The 13,515-nt window shown below is 45.8% G+C and overlaps 1 protein-coding gene across 1 annotated transcript in view; it reads left to right on the top strand.

The window, feature by feature from the left end:
• Positions 1-13,515, top strand: part of DGKB (diacylglycerol kinase beta) — a 511,490-nt gene that overhangs the window by 16,021 nt on the left and 481,954 nt on the right. The window contains exons 4-6 of the mRNA XM_088453127.1: positions 4,448-4,591; positions 11,298-11,347; positions 13,049-13,123. Coding sequence (XP_088309253.1) covers positions 4,448-4,591; positions 11,298-11,347; positions 13,049-13,123 — 269 coding nt within the window. The remainder of the gene's footprint in view (positions 1-4,447; positions 4,592-11,297; positions 11,348-13,048; positions 13,124-13,515) is intronic.

Genomic DNA, 13,515 nt, shown 5'->3' with positions numbered 1-13,515 from the left:
TTGCACACAACACACCTCATCCGATAGAAGGATTATCATCTATAACACTATCGTTCCCAGATCCCTACGCCTGCACATAAAAGGGAGCAGGTGATCAGACAGCAGAAGTGTTTCTTATGTAAAACATACAGCTGGAGCCGTGACTCATTGCTGCTATTGTAATTCCTACGACTATTATTCTGTTCTGCCAGTGATGTTGCCGCAGTTATGACTCTGACTGATCGGCTGTCACTGAAATATTATTTGCGGGGTGTAAAACTGTAATTACAGATCTATATTATTCAGTCTTGAGAAGAGACAAAAAACTGTCAGGAGATAAACAATGAGATCATTTACCTGCACAGTATATTACCTCGGACCAATCTAGGCGCATAATGCTCCTGTGACCAGCGGCTGAGCCTGTGTATGATAATCTCATGTGAATGATAGAACATAAATATTTAAGTGTAGAACAATGATTGCATTCATTTCTCTCCTGCACGATATATACATGGGAGGGAGGGGGGTTGTGGGTGGTGCCATCACCCAGGACGCAGAGCTATGGGGGCAGCACCGTCACTGCCCCACGGCGCCCCCTGCATATGGCTAGCAGGATGGCATTTGGTCAGTAGCGCTGCTGCAGTGCCGCTTGCAGCATCCAAAAGATGCTCCGCACATGCACCCTGCAGAGCCACCTGAAGCGTCGGAGCAGTACTCTACTTTCTCCTGCCCGCGGCTCCACATGACATCACATGTTCAGGGGGCAGGGCTGGCACAGTGGGGCAGGGCTGGCACGGTGTGGCAGTGAGCCCTGCTCCAGCGTCGGCTTGGGGGGAAAACGCAAGCAAATGGGCCAAACATCTTAATGACCAATATACAATACAAAACAAATTACAGTATAGTGACCTTTATACTGTATAATAATAGATAAATGGGTCACTCCAACTAAAACACATCATTAGTATTTACAGTATTATCCATTCTGCCCCTGATTAGAGGCATAGAGTACTTGCCAACTTTTTCAATCTCCTCTCCGGGGAGAAGCCCGGGGAGGAGACGAGGCTGGCCACTTCAGGGGGCGTGACTGAGATCCCATGTCATTAGGCTCCACCCCTATCACGGCAAACTGCGGGACCGCCCCCTCCATATGGAGTCGCGATTCTCGGCAACTATCTCCCCATCCTGCCCACTTCACTAGGAAGCTATCCAAAAATTTGGTGCCTCAGGCAACTTCCGGGAGAGTAGGTAAGTACGCTTAAGGTTTAAGTACCCTCAGCTCTATGTGAACCTCCGTTATCTATAGATAAATAAATTTTTAGTGATCTCAATATACTGCAGGTCATTTTCTTAAGGTGCGTACACAGTACACACTAGACGTTATTTTGCACTATTTTCCCAATTTCGATGCATCGGAAACGACAAATCGTGTAAAATATGTCCAAATCGTGAGAGTCCACTCACGATCACGATGCCGATGTGCGTCCCCGCGGGTCGTACATCGCATCTTCAGATCTTGCCTACAGCAGTCAAGATCTGCCAATATCGTTAACAAGATTCAGGTCGCTGGTCAGATCGTTTGTCAGATTGGACAGTTTATGCCAGATATCGTTTGCCTGGGAGTGCAGGGGAGCTGCTGGGGGAGTTCCAAGGAAATCACTGACGACATTGCATCTTATGTGAGTCGTCTAGTGTGTAGGCACCACCTGCTTTCACCACCAATCTCTTCTACAGTCCAACATATTCCCAGAGGTACAGTATTTGGAGAGAAGAGATCTATGTTGTCTTAGTGTTATTTATGGCCTTGTACTGCTTGTTAGTAGAAGTATTTTATATTGGATTTGATAGGTATGTATAGAGAACCAGTGTAAGTGGAGCAGCAGAAGAACGTTTTGTGAGAGAGATAATGATCCATCCATCTAGCCGCTGCATTGACATATATTGTAGGTGTGACGGTCTGATTAGGAGAGGACCAGTTGCAATAATCACTGCGGGAGATAATAAGGGCATGAATGGGAGTTTCTGCAGTGTCCTCCTGTGTGAGATATGGGTGTATTCTGAATATATTTGTGTGTAACAGGATTTGGAAACAGATTTAGGGGCCTATTCATCAACACTAAAATAACGTTTTTAAGGACATTTTCCTTAAACAACGTTATTTTGGTATTCATGTAGCCACTTAGCACAGGAGATATCACAGATATCTCCTTGCTAAGTTCCCCTGCGTTAATTTCCACACTCCCCATACATTAGTACATTAGTATGGGGATGTGGAAATTGTGATATTCATCAAATTCCGAAAATTACTGTGAGGTGGCGAATAGCAGGTGAAACTTACCTGTATCCGCGTGTGCAGGTCCCCCGACCAGTCCCTCCTGCGCTCTGCTCCGTCCTCAGGCTCCGGAGGCTGGTCGGACATGTGTGCTCCCCAGCAGAGCACAAGAAAGTTTAGACCAAAAAAAAAAAATTTTTTTTTTTTTTTGTAATCTGTTATGTGGTCTGCTGGGAAACCACATGACAGACCAGCAGGACGGAGCCGGAGGCTGCTGCGCGGACAGGTACGGCGGGGGGGGGGGGGGAGGTGAGTGGAGGGGGTTGGGGGGGGTATACAAACTTACCGCATCTGTAGGCAGTGCTGCGCATGCGCTGGTTTTACAGATGTAACAGCGCATGCGCAGCACTGTTTCCAGATGCGATAAGGTAGTGTAGCTTTTCGGACAGCTTTTCGGAATAGATACTTATGGAATGATGAATTCCACCTATAATTAGCTAGAACTCCATGAGAGTTCTAGCAAATTATCTCCAGAGAATTTTTAGGTTTAATGAATAGGCCCCTTAGGGGCATATGTATCAAAGCTTGATGTGAGATAAAATTGTGAGATATATATCACCAACCAATCAGCTTCTAACTTACATTTTGCAGGCTGTGTTTAAGAAATGATAAGCGACCCATACACGGGGCGATTTTACACATGATATGCACGATTTCCATCGATCGCAACGATTAATCGTGCATATCGTGTGTGTTTTGGCATGCTGTACGACGGCGATGCGCGTCCCCGCCCTCGTACATCGGCATCGTAGATCTTATGGAAAAACCATAAGCTCTGCGATCCATCATGCTGTTATATCTTGTCAGATGCATCGTTTACCATTCACAGCAGCATGCGATACATCGGGCTGAATTTAAAAACGTACCGAGGTGTCGTACGTTTTCAAATCGCACCATGTATGGGCCGCTATAGTTTGGAGCTGATTGGTTGGTTATATATATCTCACAATTTTGTCTCCCATCAAGCTTTGATACATATGCCCCCAAATGTGGGGAACAAAGGACAGTTCTGAGTCAGGGATAACACCTGGGGAGTAGGGATGATCGTATTAACAGTAACGGAGGTGTCAGAAAGGTAACTACTGCTGGGCTGTGGGGATATTTCAGAGATGGACAGAATGCCGATGTTTATGCAGCTGAGCGATTATCGGTGGATTGCGCCTGCACCCGAGTCGCACTGCCCATGCGTCAAGTTTTTTTCCGATGTCGCTCGCAGTGAGGTTTTATTCATAAAGTGAATTGGCAGGCGGGGAGCGTTCTCTGCCTGTGACTGCGATTCTGTACGCAGGGAAAAAGGCTCTGCCACCATGACTGTCAACCTTATGATTTGTCTATGTTTTGAAAGGTCCACCTATGGACTGTCTACAGAGGGGTATTTAGAGAGGAGGGGGCCCATGTTCGCTCACCGTCCTGGGCCCCCTCCTCTCTCTCTGGCGGCCGCGGCGCACTGACAGGTTCCCGGAGTCTAGTGTTCACTCTAGCTCCGGCGGCAGGCAGGGCGCCGGAGCTAGAGAGGACACACCCGAAAAGGGGGCGTGACCATTGAAAAGGGGGCGTATCTATAAGACTCATCACCTTTTCGCCACTCTTGGGGGCATGCCCGGCACTTACAGATACGCTGGGCAGCCCCCAAGTGCTGCTGACAGGTAGAACAGATTCCGGGCGCATTCGCCCAGCGTCTATTCACCGGCAGTGACCGGGTCACCGCACATTTCCCCACCCGCGGGACACTGCGACCCGTGGGTGAAGACGGCACCCACAGGCTGTCTTAGCGGTGTGCTGCATGGTGACGGCAGGGCGCTTTTTGCCCTCCGGAAGGAGGGCAGGGCGCAGCGCCCTGCTAAAACAGCCTAGCAGGAACGCTAGGAGTCTACTGCGCATGCACCGAACACCAGGCAAATGGCCGCGGCAGCCATATTCCACACAGAGGTAAGTATTAGAAAGTATGGGGCAGGGTGTGCGGTGTGGGAGCCCCTGGACCCAGGGGCCCGTGTGCACCGCACACCTTGCACCCATTATAAATGCGCCCCTGACTGCCTAAGTAATGAACCCAACTCATCTGTGATAATTCTATCAATTTGATTGGAAGAAGTGAAATTAAAATAAGCATCACTGTGACCATGTTTTCCTCCCCCCTAGGTCTTCGTATGAATTACAGAAGTAACAGTTCCTCACGGTCGTCTTCTCCCGTGTCCCTGCGACCTCCTGACGTGATTCAGATGAAAGACATTGTTTGCTATTTATCCCTGCTGGAAAGAGGAAGGCCGGAGGACAAGCTGGAATGTGCGTATTACATTCATATTTGCATTCGGCTAAGAACTGTGCTCATTTTATTATCATTTTGCCTTTTATTATGTAGCTTTATGATGTATATAGAGGAAGGAGCAGGATCCCCCAGCAGCACAGAGTATATCAGGAGATGAGCGCTATGTCAGTGAGGACAGGGCTGCCTGTGACAGGGGGAGTGACATGATGTGAGGAGGGGAATGGAGGCAGCAGGAAGCCACAGACTGAGAGTTATATAGTGGAAGGAGCAGGATCCCCCAGCAGCACAGATTATATCACGAAATGACTGCATGTGACAGAGGCAGTGACATGATGTGAGGAGGGAAATGCAACAGGAAGCTACAGTGCATTTTTGACAATAATAATAATAAAAACTTTATTGGCTTCTGATAAAAAAAAATTAACCCTATTGGGTACTAACGTTGTGCGTGCTCCTGTGATATGAACCATAGGGCCTGATTCAGACCTAGGATGCGTAATTAAGAGGCAGCGTCATAGTTAGGGATGTGCGCCGGACCATTTTTGCCGGATTTGGATTTGGTTCTAATTCGTCGTCCGGATTTGGATTTGGATTTGCCAAACTGCGGTGACTGTCTTTGGATTTGGATTTGGATTTTTTTTACAAAAATTGACAAAAAAAGCTAAAATCACATAAATTGGTCTTTTTTTTCTTCCTAGAGTATTATTAACCTCAATAACATTAATTTCCAGTCAATTTAGACCATATCACAGCTTATAATATTGTTTTCAACATTATTGGCCAAAGGTTGCAGTGAGCTGACTGGTTACTAAGCGACAAAGCAGCGGCACAACGACACAGACACCACAGTATAAAGCACATCTATGACACATTGCCACACAGCAGTGGCAGAAATGAAAAGTAGTGCACCCACCCAGTGGGTACGGCCAGCAGAGTCGCAGTACTTGTTTACATAGTGGGCTACGGCCCAAGGAGTCACAGTGCACAATCTTATTCACATTACACCGCACATAGGGCCTGATTCACATTACACCATAAAGTAGTGTCTCTTATTTATGTTACGACACACAGTAGTGCCCCTTTTACACAATGCCCACAGTAGTGACCCTTTTACACAATGCCCACAGTAGTGACCCTTTTACGCAATGCCCACAGTAGCGGTTTCCCTTACACAATGCCCCCAGCAGTGGTGCCCCCTATGCAGTCCCCTTAGTAGTAGGGTCCCCTATGCAGTGCGCCCAGTAGTATGCCCCCCATTAGCATGCCACCCAGTAGTATGCCCCCCATTAACAGGCCCCCCCAGTAGTATGCCCCCCATTAGCAGCCCCCCCAGTAGTATGCCCCCCCCAGTAGTAGGCTGCCCCAGTAGTAGCCCCCCTGTAGTATGGCCCCCCAGTAGTAGGCTGCCCCAGTAGCAGGCCCTCCCCAGTAAAAGGCCCCCCCAGTAGTAGTAAGCCCCCCCCCAGTAGTATGGCCCCCCCAGTAGCAGGCCCCTCAGTAGTATGGCCCCCCCAGTAGTATAGCCCCCCTCAGTAGTATAGCCCCCCCAGTAGTATAGCCCCCCCAGTAGCAGGCCCACCAGTAGTATGGCACCCCCAGTAGCAGACCCCCCCCAGTAGCACCCCCGGCCCTTGCACAAGTAAAAAAAAATAAAATAAAAACTTACCTGCATCCCCGCTCCCGCGCCGTCCGCTCTGCTGTCACACGCTGAGGAGGGAGCTGGAAGACGGAGCTCATGTGTGAGCTCCAGCCGGCTCCCTCCGTGCAGCAGCCAATGAGAGTCTGTGTGACTCTCATTGGCTGCTGTAACAAACACACAGCTGCCGCTGGCGGCTGTGTGTTTGTGTCTGTGTAGGCAGGGCGCTATCACAGCGCTCTGCCCTACACAATAGGAGCCCTGATGTCGGATTCTCTAGTGAGAATCCGACATCAGGCGGCCGCCGTTCGGCCCCGAACGGGGATCCGAGTCAGGCGGTGAACACCCGAACAGGGTTCGGGTGGACTCGGATCCCCAATGTTCGGAGCGGTTCGGATTCCACAGAATCCGAACCGCTCATCTCTAGTAATAGTACACGTCACTTGGATGAATTGTACACTGAAGCACTTGCAGTACTTGCGGTAGGGTATGGTCAACCACAAGTGCTGCGTATGCATCCGATGGTACTCAGTGTTACCGATGGCTGCATACACTTGCTGGAGATGACGTGCGCAAGTGGGCTTCTTAAGACAGGCTGGTAGATGTTTGCATAAACAAAGCGATCGCACGCCAAGATAGTGGGCGTGCTAATGCCTTGTCGTGCGATCGCCTGCTTTGCCGAATTTGCATACGCATCTAGTGAGCGAACGCATCCAGCGAACGGGTCTGAATCAGGCCCATAGATTGCAAGCTCCCCTAGGGCAGGGACTAATGGAAATGAATGAAAATATTCCCTGTAAAGTACAGCACGATATGTGTGTGCTACTGTACATAAAATAACTGTTAATAAATGAATAGTCCAGTTCTGCTTATTTTCCATTTACAAAGATAATGAAAGTATTGTGCATAAAGTCTAAAGCTGGGTACACACTGGAGCGATGGCCATTCGTTCCGACATCGGAACGAATGCCCTTGAACAAGGTTTGCCCGCCCACACTTGAACGGGTTAATAAATGACAGAACGATCACTGTTCCGTCCTTCCATAACTCACTACAGGTCGCTAGCTATATCGCTAGGTTTGATGTGCAGCACATCAAACCTAGCGACCGCCGCTAGCGACCGCGGGGGTGCGCCATTGCCGGTACACACTGAGCGATGTAGGCGATTTGTTGTTACGGCAAATTGGCCCGACATCACGACAGTGTGTGCTCAGCTTAAAATATACCAAGAAACAGCCTTTTACATTCCCCTGTAGAGTATTAGGATATTCACCCAACACAATCATTTGTGGGAGAATGGCGCGCTCTGCTGGATTACTTAAATCACTACAACTTATTTTGTGTATACTGTATCTGTCATCTGTATGCAGTATGTAACTTATTGTAGAGCGTTTCCGCGACTCGCTTTACTTTTGTTTGTCTAAAAGAGTTAGTCAGCTGTGGCATATTGCTACTGTGTAGTTTATGAAATCTTAGCATTCTGTACTTCTAGGGGGACCAGTTAGTGCTGTGTCTCACAGCACTTTACATAAAGCAAAACACATTGTTTAGATCACTGTAAAGGATAGTATAATACATACATGATGCAAACAGGTGACAAAAAATCTGCCAGTTACTGTCATTGTTACTTGGGTCTCATCTATGGCAACTTGCGGAAAGGGAAGATGTGACGTAGCCTGTACAAACCAATCAGCCAATTGCTTTCATGTTGCTAAATACTATTACAAAAATGACCGTTGGAATCTGGTTGCTATGGGTTATATCAAGTGTTTACTTGCACCAGATTCCATATACGACCCTCAATGTATTTGAATAGTTACTGTATGCAGTTTATAATATCCTACTACGCAGTGACAGCGCTAAGACAGTGCCTGACTAATATGTAGAAATGCCTGACTAGTATACATACATTTCCTGACCAGGATTGCTACATGCGGGTCATTCTGCATCAAATCAACACAATTTTTAAAAAACTTCAACCTTACATTCTCTCAATTTCAATTTTTTTTTTATTTATGAAAAAACTTTCAAAAATTTTTCATACTGTTGTTAATAAATCCCCATCATGATGGGATCTCTTGCTATAAGAACTTTAATTTTTGAGTGATACATGAAAATTGTATTTATTAAGGCACTACACATCTGAGAAAATCAACAAAACAATATTTTTTCCATTTCCCTTCATTAGAGGAATGCACGTTCCTCTTCAGGTGTGTTTGGGGATAAGATTCTACAGATAGCGCCTGCTCCCACTTCTGCACAGGTGGGTAAACTTAAGTGGTAATCTGCTCCATGTGGAAAGACACTTCAATTGTGTTGAAGAGGCCTACCTTTTACATTACGCTGGACTGCTACCAGTGGTGTCACAAGAGGGGTGCAGTGGTTGCGGGCCGCACTCGGGTGTCACCCGCCGAGGGGTGACACCAAGGTGCAGACTCCCCCCTCAGTGACAGGAGCCTTGTGCTGCACTGTATAAGTGCAGCACTCGGCTCCTGACAACTGTGAGGGAGCCGGCCGGCACTGCACACAGGGCAGTCCGCACCTCCGGCACCCCCCCTGGTCCCTAGTAATAACGGGACCTATGTTTATTTTAGTATTTGCATCTCAGAAAGGGTGTACATTCCACCTGCTGGAATCAACAGATTCACTTTATGGCCCGTCTCGATATCGCCCATCGCCCGTGCATTCAGGCCAACCTTGTCGATATCAACCAGGTTAGCCTGTTTACTATAGGGACCCACAATAGTAGTTTGGGGGTTGGTGCGTGTGCTGGATGTTCGATATTGAACATTGAGCACATGCAGGACGATCAGACAACGATATCTGATCGTTACTTGATCGTCCAGTGTGTACGGGCCATAAGGTGAATCTGTTAAGGAGAAAAATTAAAGGTAAAGAAGAGGCCTAGATAGTTCTCATTTTCATTATTTTAACAAACAGTCCAAAGTGAAACCTCTTGTAGCAGATGATCCCATCATGAAAAAAACTTTGGGGATTTATCAACAACAGTATGAACATTTTTTTCTTTTTAGAAAATCCACATTTTGATATTGAAACTTTTTTAAATTTTTCACTTTTATTGAAACCTACTGCTGTGTTATATATCATCTGAAAGCCCATAAGAGGAGGTTTAAAATATGACCTTGCCCAAGTCTCTAGCTCAATTACAGTAGGTTAGCTGCAAGTACAATTTAAAAAACTGTTAACAGCAAATTTTTCTATAAACAAATTACAGCTTTCAAGGCATATAACTTCGAGTGTACAGTACTTATCAGCCTTAAGCTGCACACACACATAAAGATTTTCTGTCCCACCAACCAACTAGTTGATTGGTTGGAATGAAAATCTGGTAATGTATGGGAGTAACTGATGATCAGCGATTTGCTCCTAAATGCCAGAAAACAGATGAAAATGGTCGTCAGACAAGTTTGTTAAATGTTTGATCTAAACAATTTGTTCAAACAACAGTTTTTGTCCATTTTCCGGTATTTGGGAGCAAATTGCTGATTGTCATTTCCTTTCATACCTTACCAGATATTCATTCCAACCAATCAGCTAGTTGGATGGTTGGACAGATAATCTTTACGTGTGTATGCAGCTTTAGATTTTGTGCAGACTCAATGTGGGGCCCCACCTCTCTCGTGCAGTGCCGTGGAGCCACCCATGGTGCAGTAGATTCTAGGTTAGTGCCAGAAACTACTGCACATGCACGGGTCTCTGGGAAAATGGCGCCTGCTCCATTTTCCTGGGGACAACTGTACCTCGCATGCAGAGTCACCAGGAAAATGGCCACCGCTATTTTCCCAGTGATTTGTGCTGCTCTGCAGCGCCAGCCGAGCGCTGGTAACTATGGACTGGTAAGTATAAAACTATATGGGGGCAGGGTGTGCGGTGTGGGCACTCAGGGAACCCTGTGCACCGCACACCCTGCACCCATTATAGATACACCCCTGATACCAAATGTTACTACAATCTAAAACGATCAGGTTGAAAGCCTGTGTTGATTTGGTGTGGAATAACCCACCCCCAGGACCCCATAGTCTCTGCACCCCCCTGCTGCGTCAGTAGTTCCTACACTGGGCCTTGGTATTATTCATGAAGAACTATCACTCCAGATCCACTGTTACACCAAGATATAACTTTGTATTCGTTATATAACCTATATACCTTACTACTGTATATCCCAATATTGTTTTAGCATACCCTACATTAATATTGCATAACATAAACACTAGGGGTGAATAAACAGGGTCAGAAACACGTATAAGAAAATAAAACAATGTTAAGAGTCACAGTTCACTCTTCCGAAAGGGGGAAATAAAAGACACTCCATTTAAATCTGCATCCGATGGACTCTGTCATATGCTGACTATATAGACTTGGATACTCTGCACTTCATTACTCCATGCATCTGCCTATTTCACCTTAATATTATATGACTGTTTTTACCTCATATATGTCACTCTTAACCATTCAATCTATGTTTTTACATTTTATCTGTTCCAACTATTACCTGTCACCACTTATGAATTATCGCTATACAAACTTATAACCACTGATTTTTTATTAATAAACCCCCCCCCACACTTTTCTTATCACTCCCCCCCCTCCCCCCCGGGGAGGGTTAGGCTATGGGGAGGGGTTAGGGTCAGGCACCCAGGGGGGGTTAGCGTTAGGCACCCCCCCTCCCAGGAGGGTTAGGTTTAGGGTGCAAGAAGGGGAGGTTAGGGTTAGCCACCACCGAGGAGAGGGTAGGGTTAGGCACTAGGGGGGGGGGTTAGGATGCGGGAAGGGAGGGTTAGATTTAGGCACTAATGGGGGGAGGTTAGGGTTAGGGTTAGGCACTAGGGGGGAGGTTAGGGTTAGACACCACTAAGGGAGGGTTAAGGTTGTGAGAGGGGGAGGGTTAGTGTACTTACCGCCCCTATCAGGATCTTCAGACATCTTGTCTTCTTCTAGGGAGAAATGTATATAATTAATAAAGAGTCCCTTTAATAAAATGGAATTGATTCATGCTGTCTTTTTTTTTTTTTTTTTAATCTAAACTACTTAACAAAATTTTTTTATCCCTGGTCTTAAAATTTCAGTTATGTTTCGGCTATATGACACAGACGGGAATGGTTCCCTGGACAGCACGGTAAGCGTCATATACGTAGTTTTGCTATGTATCATGTGTGTTTACTAGTAGAAAAATGAAGAGAGTACATGTTTCATTGGATCATACATTATATTGTACTATCTGTCATCTAATTAGCCTATTATCTTAAATAATGTGATTTTATTGTGGTGTTGTAAAGTAGGTCCCCCACTAGTCTATACAGTATATCTCTGCTTTATATAAGGAACGTCAGGTGTTACATGACCTCATAAGGTTCACCTACCATAGTCAGACCAGGCCAGACAGCTAACTAGAGCGACCGAACCAGTATTAAGCAGTGAAAAGAATGGATAAGTTACCCATAGCATCCACTCAGCTTCTACCTATCATTTTATAGATTGTACTTGGTAAATGCTACCTGGAAGCTGATTGGTTGCTAATTGCTATGGGCAATTTCTACACTGGTCAACTTCACTCGTTTCACTGCCTGATACATCTCCCCCATAACAGCCCAGGATTCTGGAGAGAACCAATCAGGGCCGTGAATCCTGAATACAGAAGATGTCCGTGTATATTGATAGCTCTCATTGTGACTTGGTTTTCAACCAGCATAATGAGGTCGGTGCCTTAGGGTGATGCAGGATTTTTCGGGGCAACAAAATAAAACAAAATTATATTTTTTGGATAATTACTTTATTTATTTTTTTTAAAGCATTTTGGCAAATCTGATAAATAGGGCTCTATTTATTAACATTATTTTGACTAAAATAAAGTGAAAAAGGGTGTTTTCACACCTTTTTCACATTATTTTAGTATCACCTATAGTTATTACAGGGCAATTGGAGTAGAATTCGTAAAATTCTACTCCAACTCCTAAGTATCACTTATTTTTAGTAATCAGATCGCACTTCCCATAGTTGTAATGGGAAATGTGATCCGACCAAAGTTACTAAAAATAAAATGTGAAAAAATATCGGGGAAAGACTTGGGATAATAACGCCACCTGGTTATTCAGGGTCTCCCCCGGTTACCGGACTCCTGCCCTGCTCTAATGAGGAGAGCAGAGCCGTGAGTTGGTCCCAGTGATCAGCTGTGAAGTCTAAACAGACCGCAAGCTGATTACTGTAAAAAAAAAGAAAAAAAAATTTACTTACCTGACTCCAGGGACCGGTGATTGGGCCTCCGGTAATGACTCCCCTCCGGTCAGCTGATATCCCATAGTGCACTGCTGCCCGGTCATCAGGTGATCGGGTCCCAATGCAGTATGGGAGATCACCTGACCGGAGGCATGGAGAACATCACCGGAGGCCCGCGGATCATGCAAGTAAGTGTAATTAAGGGAGGAGGGGGCGCTGGGGGTGGGAGGGGGGGTCGCGGGGGGTCCGCGATAGCGGGGAGGGGGCTTAGCGCCAAGTGGAGCAGCGGCGGCCAGTCGGCGCATGCGGAAGCACTTTGTCACGGTATTTTTTGCGAAAATACCTTGATAAGGCTCCGAAGGGGTTTCGCAGGGACAGAGCGTTATCGCAAGCTCTGTCCCTGCAAGGGATTTGTAGTAAATCCCTGCGATATTGCCTGAATTCGCAATGCGAATTCAGTCATTAATATCACACTACAATCTGCATTTAATATGCGGATTGTAATAAATAGTGTGTTAAAATAAATAATCAAAAACGCACTGTTGCTGCCAATTGACAAGTGGTGAAAGATTTGCCCAACATCCTGTGTCCTGTTCCCTTTCAGGAGCTGGAGAGTATAATCACCCAGATGATGCACGTTGCCGAATATCTGGAATGGGACGTTACTGAGCTTAATCCCGTAAGCAAGCGCTTATAGAAAATATGTGATGCTGTACTGTATATAAACATGTATGTGAATTTACAATGCAATATTTTTGTCTTGTGATCTTCGTTGCTTTTGTCCGTATGTTTTTGTTTTCCGATTCTAGGCTTGCTAAAGTGTTTTAGAAATATTTGGAAAAAAGATGGAGTTTGAATTCCATGAAAAATCTAAAAACAGAGCAAATCAGGTGTTGATATGGAAATTAAATTTAAAGTGCAATAAAAAGTTGTCAAAATGTATATTAGTATCTATAACTGGTATGGTATTAGGGACAATATGCAAAATAATGGTTAAAAAGAGCACTAGATGACCCCATGGGGCCCCAGGTCCTCCAACCCCCACCCATTATATATATTGGAAATTCGGAG

The sequence above is a fragment of the Taudactylus pleione genome, unplaced genomic scaffold, assembly GCF_031769625.1.
Source record: "Taudactylus pleione unplaced genomic scaffold, aTauple2 ptg000571l, whole genome shotgun sequence".
In the NCBI taxonomy this organism is placed as follows: Eukaryota; Metazoa; Chordata; class Amphibia; order Anura; family Myobatrachidae; genus Taudactylus; species Taudactylus pleione.
The sequence above is the reverse complement of the archived record's forward strand: the minus strand, read 5'-3'. Positions and strand labels throughout refer to the sequence as shown.